Below are 13259 nucleotides of genomic sequence, written 5' to 3'. Positions count from 1 at the left end.
TTTTGGATTGAGAGATTTTTAATGCCTGAAATATATTACAAGAGCAAATGGGAATGAGAGGGAGTTGAGAACCCTTAGTTGATGGAAGGGCAAGTCATAGATAAGAGGTAGAGCATTTCTTTTATGGTTTGGAAACAATGGACTGTGAAACATGAATAGAGGGAACAGTAAGAGAGTGAGTAGCTGCAGCATGAGTGAAATAGTGGGAGATAGCTAAACTAATGATAAATAAATATGCCCCATTAGTAGAGAGAGCTAAGTCTTTAGCTAAACTAATGATAAATAAAAATGCCCCATTAGTAGAGAGAGCAAAGACTTAGGATAGATACATAAGGCCTGTACAGTACTACAGTTATTCAGCAGAAACATGCACTAAAAAGAAAAAAAAAAAGATTTTTGAAAAGGCATGACTATAGAATTTTAAGATTTATATGGTTTGAGTTTGGCGAGATTAACTATGAATGAGGAATTGATTGAGAGGTGTTGTATCAAGAGGCTGGAAAAATGATTGAGATCCCAATGATTTGAGATGGTTTGGACATGTCATTTGAAGAGGCGATGAACAGTTGGTAAGAAAAGCAGTAGTGGTGGAAGGAGTAAAATGGATACCTGTAGGAAGGCCCAGAAAGCTGTGAAAAGAAAGGGGTAGACCCAGGTCTATTAAGATTAACAGCATAAAGAGGACAGGACAGAGGAAAATTTAGGGAACATTTTGTAATTTCTTAACTCCTTGAAGGGAGGAGTTGATTTAAATTCTTTTTTGTTGGTGATTACAGTATATGAACAAGATCTTATTTTAAGAATAAATTTGTATGTATGTGTACAGTTACAGTTGATTGGTATGAAATTAAGAAGACGTTTAGTATAGCAACATAAGAGACCAATAAGGTGTACAGTATTTGGTCTGAATACTAGTGAGGAATCCATGAATTTAAATTAAAATTTCTTGTAAAGATAACAAGGTGCTCATCAAGTTTGGATAAATTATTCTAGTTAGACTAAACTTGCATGTTTTGGTTGGGGTGACCATTGAAGATATGATAGTTAAAAAAGTCTGCTCCTGAAAGGATAAAAGAAATTTGGCGTGAGGATCTAAGGCTCTCTTTCATAATGCAGTTTTAGGCTGCCAAAAATTTATGATACTGTAATGCCATATTTGGTTAGGCCAACAGTCTTGTCCATGAAACCTAACCATGTTGGTAATTGAGGAGTGAATTCAGACTCAATTTTTAGTGAACTAGGTGAACCATGTTATGTATTATGTGTTTCTTTTTTTACTTTATAAACTAATGTCACATATACGGATGGTGCTAGTCTCACATAGTAGTTAATTTAGCAGACAAAAGATCATTGCATACAAAAATGCAAGTCAAATTAAAATCTACATAAAATGTTCAGACAGTGCATATACTGTTGAATAAATTTCTTTAGTTACAGGAACCTTAAAAGGCCAATTATCCTGGGTAAATTGCACTTTGTCTACATATGTGACAGGGACACGGTTTGTGAATAACTGTGTTGCCTGTATGAGGTTTTTAATAAATAGTTTATTTTGATTTTATGTAAATGCTTCAAATGTACTCCAAACAGTAGAATTGAAGTTATTATTTCTACAGTTAGATTTGTTCATTATTTGGTGTCTTCAGTGTGTGTGGTTAAATAACATAAGAATTGAGTGACATTTCTATTATAAACTTTGTTGGTAAAAATATGGCTGTTTTTTAAGAATTTTCATAAATTTTGCAGGTTAGTGGTATTTTTATTAAAAAGAATTTCTTAATATTTTTTTATGGATATATCATGTTTAGGAAAGATATTTTCCAGTAGATGATAAAGATTTGCAAGTGTACTTGAGGGTTGTGGTACGTGATTGTGGTCTATTATTGAAGAGCATATAGTTAAGCTACTAAGTTATGTGTAACTTGGGAGAATAATATATTCACATATTTTTTGTGGTTTTACAAGTGTTTTCAATGAAGTGAAACATTTGTTGATGATTGCCTTGAATATTGAGTAAAATTTTTATTGACTGTTAGTAAAAGTTGCTTACTTAATGAGAATATTGTCGTCTAAACAAGGTAGACACTAAATTTTACCATTTTGACACCATTTTCTTAGATTTGCAACTTCTCTTTTTAGATGAAGACCAGAAAGATAATGAGCGAAACTCACAAACACGGGAAGGTACCCAGGCAGCAATACAGCGACGGAAAAAACCAAAAAGGCGATCTACTGGTCGGGTTCAGGTCAATATGGATGTAAGTACTGTACACAAAAGTTTTCCACAGTTATGCTGCTTTAGACACCTTAGTATTTTTAATATGTTGGAGCTAATTGCTTTTTATATGAAATTTAATTATTAACTTTGTGTTAAAAATGTGTCCACCATCTTGAAACTCAGGAAATTGACCCTGAGAAGAGAGCTCAGCGATTAGCAGAACAGCAGCAGCAGCAGCAGCAGGATGACAACAGGAGTGATGATGGCGAGGAGGAAGATGATTCGGTGAGTGTTCTTCTTCTGCCATATTATTTATTTGCTCTTTTGGTTTTGCTCTTCTTCCTTTATTTTTCATTTTTCTGTAGTCTGCTTAATGTGCTTAGATAGTTTGTTGGGATATATTTTTATTGTAATTTATATGTTTAAGTTGCCATGTTTCTTTAAAGCTTTATTGTGGCTAGATACTCTTTAGGTTTAGCACGTTTAATTGCGCTGAAATAACCAATACCATAGATATTTTCTTTATTCATTCATTTATGTTTGCATAAAAATCCTCCGGTGCCAAATTATGTAAAAAAATAACTGTTATATTATGGGTGGTGCAGCTTCATTGTTGAGTGGCATAACAGTTCTTCTACAAAATTTTAGTTCAGAAACTCTTGGCTGCTTACTGAACTGCTCTATCTTCTCTGATAATTTAGTTGGCAAAAGAAATTACTGCAACACTGTAGAACTGTAAAAGAATATTTTGCAGATTTAAAAATATTTTTTGTTCTCAGTTTTCTGTCGGAAGGATTCAGACTTTGTATGTCAATTTGTCCTTATTTTTATAGTCCACCTCCTTGAGCTTTTATGTAGTTGCATACTGTATACTGTATAGAATTAAGGACATTTCTATATTTTAAAATTATGTGAGTGTTCTGTAGTCGCACGGTGGTGAAATTATAAAGAAGATAATGTTTTGTTACTCTTGACAAATAAAATAGCTGTGGGAAAAGAGTGGGGCTTAACTGATCGCCCCGTATGATTAATAAAGAAAACAACTTTAAGAACTGTGAGAAATGGATGTGTTGAGAAATGTGTCCGCAGTGTGGTGAAAAGAAATGGTGTTTGATGAAGGCATGGGTTATCAGATTCCAGGGGGTGTGTGAATAAGGTAGCCAAATGAGCCTTAGAGTGCTTAATGGCACTTACAGAAAAGAGAGAGACCCATTTTGTAGTTTAGCAAAAGATGATCTGAAGAAAGCATGAAGTCATGACAAAAGAAAAAGTCTCGGGAGCGTTGCAGTTTGTAATTGACCAGCAGACATGCAGATTTGATTGGCTAATGTATCTGCAGCTAACTTTCAGTGATGTAGTATGAATCTTGGATTGCAATGGTTTTCTTCCTTTTTGTTTTGATTTTTTCCTTTGGACTTTTTCTACCTTGCTGTCTGATTACTGTAACCTTACCTTGCTCCAGTTCTCACCTCATGATAGAACAAGTAATTTACATATATGAGTTTTAGGCATTTAAACTGAGATGTAGTTTAATTCTTTTAGGGAGAAGGGAAATTTGGTGTTGTTAAATTTATGTTTATTCCATTTTTAATGGATGTCAGTTTGAGAAGAACCAGCGTGTACTGTTATTACATCCACATTAAAAGTTTGCTGTCTATAATACAGTAGTGGATGTAAGATAAAGATAAATAATTTTGTTAACTTGAATGTAAAGTTAAGTGATTTTGTTAACTTAATGGATTATGAAGTATTGTACGGTAATATGTGTTTTGCTCTTGGGATTTGGCAGTCGGTTATTCATTGGCATAGTTGTAATTTTGATTGACGGGGTGAAGATGTTGCTGTTGTTTTTGGAAATGTGAAAAACTTTCCAAATACTTTACAGTACATGTGTTTTATAAGACTTGTATTAGTTACCCAGTTGGATTTAAAGTTATTTTCTTTGATGATAATGCATTTAAGTATGGCTATATTCTTTATTATTATTATTATTATTATTATTATTATTATTATTATTATTATTATTATTATTATTAAAAATTAGTGAAAGAAGGCTGCTGAGTAAAATTTCTAGGCATGTAGGGTTTCCCTGAAGGATTTGTGAACATTGCAGAAAGGTAAAGTGTGAAAGTTGGGCAGAGTTTTGGGTGCAAAGCTCATTAGTACCTTCTGTTGTATTCAGTTTAAGGTGCACTGTAATTGTTACCCACAGAGAGGGTAGATATAAGGGGGGAACTTTGTGGCTTACTGTTGTTTTTAGTTTGACAGAAATATAGATTATAAACAAAATGCTATAAAAGATTTTCTATTAAATTACATTAAAAACAATGATTACCTCTTATTTTGTTGTTATATTATGTTAGGAGTTTTAATTTTGCCAATGTTAGGAATTGTTATAAATATTAATGCTGCTTTATGATGTACTGTATATAATAAGTTAGGTTATAATTATCAGTATCATTATGGGTTATAAAGTTTTTGCCCTCTCCTGCTGCTTGACATGCTGCCAGCTGGTTGAGACACATGCTGCCTACACTGTTTAACTCTGGTGGCACAGGTGGTGAAGAGTTGGATGCAGGTGGTGCTCTAGAAGCGTACAAATAGCTTTAGTGTCTCTTAACATTTTTAAACAATATGAAGGGCACTTTGTTGTTGGGCATAAATATTACAGTGGCTTTTTGTTATATATTTATTGTTTAGCAACTTACAAAATACAGTACTACTTTACTAAAGGAATTTATGAATACAAGAGTAGTGCTGAGTATTGCATGATTGAAATTCAATCTCTTATCATTCATGGATACTTTTTCTAAGTACTCATCCATGAGGAGATTATATTTTTTACTGGGAACAGTGTTTGTTTTATGTGAATCATAGTTTTGCCTTTATTACCCATCAAATACAAAAAAGCAATTAAAGTAGTGTAATGAAACAACTGAGCCTCACGTATAGACTAATCTACGACAAACCTACTGAGTAAAAATTGTAGAATGACAAAGAGAATGGTGGCCAAGTTGGAGGTCAAAAGAGAACAGTTGAAATTGAAAGGCTTAAGAATGTGGCTGGGGTAATGCCTGTTGAAAAACCTTTATTACTATACTGCTTACATTATATACATTGCTGTGGGACACTGAGTTGGTGCCTTCCAATTGGGATAGTGTCTGGTAATTAAAAGGTTAGGTGCCTGTAGTGTTGGATTTGTATAAAGTGAGAGTACTGTTTTTTATTCTGGATAAAAAACATAAATAAAAATGTTCATTACAGTGTTAAGAAACATTTTTGCCTAACATTACTGTGCATATTGTGTAAATTATTTTTAATATAGCGAATAAAAAGCCTCTGCAATTGACTAATTACTTTATAATGTTAGATTTTTGTGCAAATATACAAGAATTCACAGTGCGCAATTTATATTTATAGATCTTCGAATTAAAACGTGGCTGAACAAAAGGGGAAAATGTAACTCAATATTGCTGTCTATATTTTTCCTTAAAAAGGGAAAATGGTCGCTGGCTGTTGTAGTCCCATAAAAAAATAATTTTTTGCTGTCTGCCCATGGAGTTCCAGATCCACTCATTTTTGTTGTTGAATGAAACAAGTTGCTTGACCATTCTTAATTCAGTATGAAACTGTGAATTAAGCTATGAAAAATAGATGAGGTAATTCACAGATCCACTCATTCTTGTTGTTGAATGAAACAAGTTGCTTGACCATTCATAATTCAGTCTGAAACTGTAAATTAAGCTATGAAAAATAGATGAGGTAATTCACAGATCCACTCATCTTGTTGAATGAAACAAGTTGGTTGACTGTTCATAATTCAGTATGAAACTGAATTAAGCTATGAAAAATAAATGAGGTAATTCACAGATCAAGTCATTCTTGTTGTTGAATGAAACAAGTTGCTTGACTGTTCATATTCAGTATGAAACTATAAATTAAGCTTTGAAAAATAGGTGAGGTAATTCACAGATCCACTCATTCTTGTTGTTGAACGAAACAAGTTGCTTGACCGTTCATAATTCAGTATGAAACTGTAAATTAAGCTTTGAAAATTAGATGAGGTAATTCACAGATCCACTCATTCTTGTTGTTGAATGAAACAAGTTGCTTGACCGTTCATAATTCAGTATGAAACTGTAAATTAAGCTATGAAAAATAAATGAGGTAATTCACAGATCCACTCATTCTTGTTGTTGAACGAAACAAGTTGCTTGGCCGTTCATAATTCATTATGAGACTGTGAATTAAGCTATGATAAATAGATGAGGTAATTCACAGATCCACTCATTCTTGTTGTTGAACGAAACAAGTTGCTTTACCGTTCAGAATTCAGTATGAAACTGTAAATTAAGCTATGAAAAATAGATGAGGTAATTCACAGATCCACTCATTCTTGTTGAACGAAACAAGTTGCTTGACTGTTCATAATTCAGTATGAAACTGTGAATGAAGCTATGAAAAATAGTTGAGGTAATCATGTTTTCTGAAAATAATTGAAGATGGAAACCAAGAATCCTTTTGATAGTTTTGCCTTTAGGATGCAAATGTGGAATGTTCCTTAATAATTATAGATTATTCTTGGTTTGCAATTCTCTTGAATTTCCCTTGAATACATGTACATACAAAATTGATTTTGCAGAATTTTTTCAAATTCATGCATATACATACTAAGACTACTAAAGAGATTAATTTATACTCAGGATAATGATTGTTTGCTGTACAATATATACATATGTTTTGTAATCATTTGTGCTTTCTAGCAAGCCTCCTTAGAGTAGAATGTTCTTACATGATTGAAACAGAGAATATAGATGCAAAGAGAATTTAGAAGAGGAAACAAATACAGCGGATAAAGTTTAATTTAAAGGAAGTGTTGAGTGTATCGCACAGCAAGGTAATTATCACTATTAGGCCAAGTTAGAGCCTTTACATTCTGGCATTGTGAGGATTCTCATATTTTCATATTTTTGACAAGGTAATTAAGCTTTAAAAATAGGGATATACAAATTTTTAAGTAAACCTTAAGCTACTAGTGTGAGTTCATGACTAATGTACACAGTTTACTTAATTGCAATATGGGACATGTAACAAGTAGCCATGATGGCACCATTAAATTGATTGTAAAGCAGGCACTTCCTGCCATGGGTCATAGTTGAGTCCTTTATCTTGACTTATAGGAAATAATTGTTTGTCTCCAGAAAGTGGTACTAGGGATTATTAAAAATTTTATCTTTAGTAGCGCATTCAAGTGTATCAGTTGCTTTTGGGTTTTTTTTTTCAGGACAGATAAACTGGGTATTGATATACCCTCCACTGTGTTTCTGTGAAAAGTTTATAAGTCCAAATGTTTGTACCATTCCTTCTCAGTATAGAGAATAGTCCTTAATTATGAGCCCTTCAAAATTGCTAAAAAAAAATTCTTTGCACCAGCAGAATAGTGACAAATTATGCGAAGTTGAAATAAATGTTAAAATGTGTTGTATCCTTGCTCATGTAGGCATTAAGGAACATGAAAGTTGTTGACACAGTGGCTTTGGCCAGGTCAAAAGTACACCCTTTCTTGTAAGTGATTTTCATTTAAACTGAAATCTATCTTTAGTAAATTGCAGGCTTTGTGGAATAATGAATCCAATAGCAGGCTTTGTGGAATAATGAATCCAATAAAAAATCAAAGCAGAATAATGATACTCTTCATCCTAACAAGAATACCACATTTATGTTATGGTATATCATCTTCAGATGGTCAGACTCAGTTGACCAAAGATATTTGATGAATAACCTTTATAATCCAATCCCAGAAAAAAAAATACCTGTAATTAAACATGTGTTATGTGATTGTCCAGGTTCCAACCAGGAGTGTATATCAAGTATTTAAAACACATTATCGAAGGAAATTTGTTTGTCGTCAACATCTCTAATGTCTCCAATTGTTAGATTTTTGAAGTTTTTAGTATAGTTTTCAGTATATGAAAAAAAAATTTAATAATTTGTTAAAAACAAACCCTTCTGTGCAGTTATATGTTATTAATGTTAATTCAGTATTTGGTTAAACTATTTTTTATTAATGTTGACAGTATACATATTTAATGGTAATTACTGTCTGACAGTTACCTATCAGCAATGCTGCTGATGAAGGTAATGACGAAGTATGGCAAGGAAGAAAATTGAGTACTTGCCAAGAGAGTTGTGTGCAGACATTAGGTTCAAAGGGAGTAAATATGGGTCAGCATGATTGATATGTGTCAGGATTTAGGAGAATTACTATCTCCCATAAAGATGTGCAGTCCTTTGAAAGCTTCAGTGTTGTATAGATCAGAATGTTAGTGTTTGATAGGCAATGGTAGCACTCCGTTTTAAGATCTCCTAAGTCAGGGTCATATTTTTAATGGAGGGATCCCTTTTTAGTCTTGTTATTGTTAATAAATATGTTACAGCAATCTGGTATTACTGATGTGAAGGAGGTTAAATTAGACTAGATCTAACTTATTACAGTTAATATATAAAAATAAAAGGTAAAAGTAGAATAAAAACCAAATTACATTTCCGTGTAATTTGTAATGGAGAAAGTGTAAAAATTCCATAGTTTTGTAGTCAGTTTCCATGTTAAGGAGATGCTATACAACATTAGTAATAAAACAATTTTATGGTGCAAACCCCCAAATTTTATCAGCTTATATATTAGCAAATACAGCAATGAATATTGGGCGAAAATCTCATAATCAAATTTTTTTAAAAATTTCTAAGCTTTCAATCAGTCTGGATAAATTGTGTAGGTTTCATGAAGCTGTAATTTAGTTAAGGAGTTACATATTATGAAAATATGTTGTAAGCAATATTATGGTGGTCGTGGTTATAAGCATAATTGTATATGGTCACGGAGGCTTTGAATTGCAACTGTAATAGCAACCCTTTTCATATTAGGGACCCCAGGTTCATCTGTAGTCGTGTTATTCATTGTCTCCTCTTATTCTGCAATTCATTTTCTCTTATTCTGCATTTCTTTGTCTCTTCTTATTCTGCAACTTACTTTCCTCTGTAATTAGCTAGCTATTATCTGTGTATAATTTTATTATTTAGCTTTCATATTAGTGTATATATAGACACTCTCTCTCTCTCTCTCTCTCTCTCTCTCTCTCTCTCTCTCTCTCTCTCTCTCTCTCTCTCTCTCTCTCTCTCTCTCTCTCTCTCTCTGTATGTAGGCTATATTTACAGTATTCTGTTTATTTTTCTAAGTCAGCCTTGTAAAGTGTTTACCTTATATATTCTCTAGTTTATAAAAATCAGTAAGGCATTTGCTTGTGGCTGGTTTTCCCAAAGTATGTACAGTTTTAAAAATTTTATTATAGAAGATGTTTGTCAGGTTTAGTATTTTATTATAGAAGATGTTTATCAGTTTTAGTGTCCTTATTAGTAATTATTTGATTGATTTAATGTGTAATACTGAGATCCTAATCTGAGACAAGTTAATTTACTGTCTTTGTAAGTTTATATGTTTGAGGCAGCTAAACCATAAAATTTTGTGTTACATAAAGCATTGTATTTTTCCTCATTAGTAAATGCTGATGTCTTTAGGAGTCATCGTTTTAGTGGCTTATCCTTTGGCACTGAGCAGCACGATAATAAGCTCTCTCTCTCTCTCTCTCTCTCTCTCTCTCTCTCTCTCTCTCTCTCTCTCTCTCTCTCTCTCTCTCTCTCTCTCTCTCCTTACAGTTTTAGTTATGCAAGTCTGAGTAAAATTTTTTTTGTTTGTTTTCAGGTAAGTGTTCTGCCCCATAATGTTGTGTCTGGTCGCTGCCTATTGTTGCAAGAGGTAAGAATAGATATGATAAGTTGCTGAATGCATTTTTGTGTGGAGGTTGGTCTTGTGCTGAACAGTTCGTAGTTTTCTCAGTCGTTTTACTATATGTTGTCCATTTGTTTCACCTTGTTCTTTAGAAAGTAGTTTAGATTAGTTGACTTCCTTACAACATTCCAGCTCCATCCACAAAGTTGTAGACTAGTTTAGATTTTCTTCCCGGTGATACAGTATTCGAAAATTAAATCTATGATATGTTTGGTTCATCGTATTTCCATCTTTTCTTCACTTTCTGATGAGATTTTTAAATATTTAAAGCAGGTTTTTGGAGGTCCTACATTTGTAGGTTAAGGTAACTATAACTCTCCTCTTGAAATTTTCATTTTTTGTTAAAATATGGTAATTCTACTCACTGGTTCCTGGATGTGACAAGAGGTATTTTGGAAAACATGCCCAAGCTCCTGAGATTATAATTGCAGATATAAAACGTATATACAACTGTGGATCTTTTAACCAGTGGGTATGTTGTAAGAGATGATGATATATCTAGTAAATTGAAATATCAGACCTGTAACACAGACTTGGAGAAAAAGAACAGGAATTACCAATTTAACTGATAAGCGCAAATTATGGGTTAGTATGAAATGTAAAATGAAAATGTTAAATGATTACGTATGATACCTGATTGAAAGGAACAAAGAATACAATTTCCATTTCGGTGCAAGTTGGGAAATTGGAATCGAAAGAGGTAAGCAAAGGGACCTGATTATTGACATTTCAGAGGAGGTAAAGAGCATAAACGGTTTTGTTAAAGGTTCTGTTGAGCCATATTCTCGAGAAGTGAATATAATAGATCTCAAAAACTGTAAGAGTGTAAATCAAATATGATAATTTTAATACACATTATTATTATTATTATTATTATTATTATTATTATTATTATTATTATTATTATTTATATATTATCTTTTCTATTTAGATTCCCTTTGTTAAAATCTTAGGTTGTTCTAGAGACCACAGTATTATTATTATTATATTATTATTATTATTATTATTATTATTATTATTTATTATTATTATTATTATTATTATTGAGCCCATGAATTAAACAAGAATTTGTTGCCTATATACGAATAATAAGAAAAGAAGAAAGTTTTAGAAATAAAAAAATATAAAGCAACAAAGAGAAACAACCATAAGTAAAGTTAATTATGAAATAAATAAAAAATGGAAGAAAAGTAATGTGCTTATGGATATCCTAAACTCAGGAAACACAAACTTGAAATTGGAAACCATGGATCTGAATCAGGCTGAGGCACACCCCAAAGTTTAAGAGCATTGGATATATGGTCACCAGCTGAGACGATAGACGAACGAAGAATATTGCCAGGAACAATCACTGTCCTTTTTCCAACATGAATATCGGCCAGTTACTCTCAGCTGTAGGTAAACAAAGTAACTGAAAAGACACTATATAAGATAAATTCGCATAATACAGGGATGTCGAGTGCGTTATATATGACTCCATAAAAATTTATTCATCTAGAGACCACAGTATTATTATTCTCTCTTATTATCTCTTATCTATTCTCTTAAACAAGAATTCTCTCTTTAGAAATGAAAAAATCTCATTTCTGTGTTTTGCTACCTGTAAAAATGCAAACGTGTTGATATGTTTTCTCCTCTCTCTCTCTCTCTCTCAATCACGATACTCTCAAAGTAACTCTCTCTCTCTCTCTCTCTCTCTCTCTCTCTCTCTCTCTCTCTCTCTCTCTCTCTGACACTATTTGTAGTCTTAATCTGCATTAATTGCATTACATGGTACTTCCTAGTCAGTGCCAGCAAAAAAAAAAAGAAATGTCAGTGATTTCTCTCTCTCTCTCTCTCTCTCTCTCTCTCTCTCTCTCTCTCTCTCTCTCTCTCTCTCTCTCTCTGACACTGTTTGTAGTCTTTATTGCATTACGTGGTACTTCCTAGTCAGTGCCAGCAAAAAGAAAAAAAGAAATGTCAATGATTTCTCTCTCTCTCTCATTTTTTATTACTTGGTCCATATGATGAATATTTGCATGGTTTTTAGTCTGGTATAAAATAAGTTTCAAGTAACAGTGTGATCCATTTTGCATGACTGTAAATTTTCAAATATTGAAATCTTAAGTACAATCTGATCATACGTATGTCCAGCTGATTTTTCAAGAGAACTCGGCAGTGAATAAGTCTTGTATGGCCTGTCACTAACGGCCGAGCTTTTTCTGACGTCACAATGTATTTTAGTCGCTGTCCCCTGCCTCGTGCAGTTAATTTATGAGGTAAAGTTTACAGATTAGGACCCATCAAAATAGGTCGTATGGCTTTCAGTGTCATTTGGTGGTGAATGGTTATTGTCTCGTGTTCCTTTGGATTCTAAAGTAGAAGTTTCAGATTTAAACATATCACTCATGATATTTTTAAGTTTTATATCACTCTTGAGAAGAGTTAATATTTTGAAGATTTATATCACTCTTGAGAAGAGTTATATTTCGAAGTTGTATAATACTCATGAGAAGAGTTAGTATTTTGAAGATTTATAATTGTGTGTTTAATATTAGTATTTTGAAGATGTATAATTGTGTATATAATATTACTCTTGAGGTAATTTAATACCTTGAGGATTTATAATTATATTCATAATATTTCCTCATTTCATTGAGAATATTGTGAATGTTGAAATATTGGTTTTTCCACGGTAATGTATAATATGTAATTTTCGATATTGGTACATGGTGGCCTAATATTTTATGAGGCCTTGAAATCGTCAGTAGTCTTTTGTAAGAATTTATTCTCTTCAACAAATTGTATTTGCTTTATCGTATCCCATCATATATTCGGATATACGAGTACAAAGTTTGTGTGTAATTCATTGGATATTTTCCTTGTATTTTATACTGTGATTTATTTGAATTATTTTCGTCCTTTTGTTTTACTGTCCTTGGAGTATCCTGTTGAAATTTTTTTTAGCTTTAAAGTACAGGTGATGCTTATTAGTTAGGTATGGTATTATCAACATATTTTCATTTATTTTTGTGTCAAGGTTAGAGAATTTCTAACCATCTGGCTACCCATTAGTTGCTTGAAATATTTTTGGATAGTCTTCTCGTTTTCTGCTATTTATTGCTCTTTTAATTATTGCATCAGTCGTAAAACAAAAACAAAAAATTTAGTGACTACAATATTTTTCACCTGTCCTGCCATTGGCGTCGTAGCTAG

At 32.5% G+C, this 13259-nt stretch overlaps 1 protein-coding gene across 38 annotated transcripts in view; it reads left to right on the top strand.

Annotated features, from left to right (window-relative positions):
* The window catches only part of Mbs (Myosin binding subunit), a 235886-nt gene that overhangs the window by 167571 nt on the left and 55056 nt on the right, over positions 1 to 13259 (top strand). For 23 of the 38 annotated variants that reach the window (XM_067105133.1, XM_067105138.1, XM_067105130.1 and 20 more), the window contains 2 exons: positions 2140 to 2258; positions 2402 to 2503. In XM_067105133.1, coding sequence (XP_066961234.1) covers positions 2140 to 2258; positions 2402 to 2503 — 221 coding nt within the window. Of the gene's footprint in view, positions 1 to 2139; positions 2259 to 2401; positions 2504 to 9977; positions 10032 to 13259 lie in introns of all 38 variants that reach the window. The other 15 variants (XM_067105134.1, XM_067105129.1, XM_067105125.1 and 12 more) reach the window with 1 other exon arrangement.

Source organism: Macrobrachium rosenbergii, chromosome 6 (genome assembly GCF_040412425.1).
Source record: "Macrobrachium rosenbergii isolate ZJJX-2024 chromosome 6, ASM4041242v1, whole genome shotgun sequence".
Classification (NCBI taxonomy): domain Eukaryota; kingdom Metazoa; phylum Arthropoda; class Malacostraca; order Decapoda; family Palaemonidae; genus Macrobrachium; species Macrobrachium rosenbergii.
Note: the sequence above shows the minus strand (reverse complement) of the source record. Positions and strands in the feature narration are given on the sequence as shown.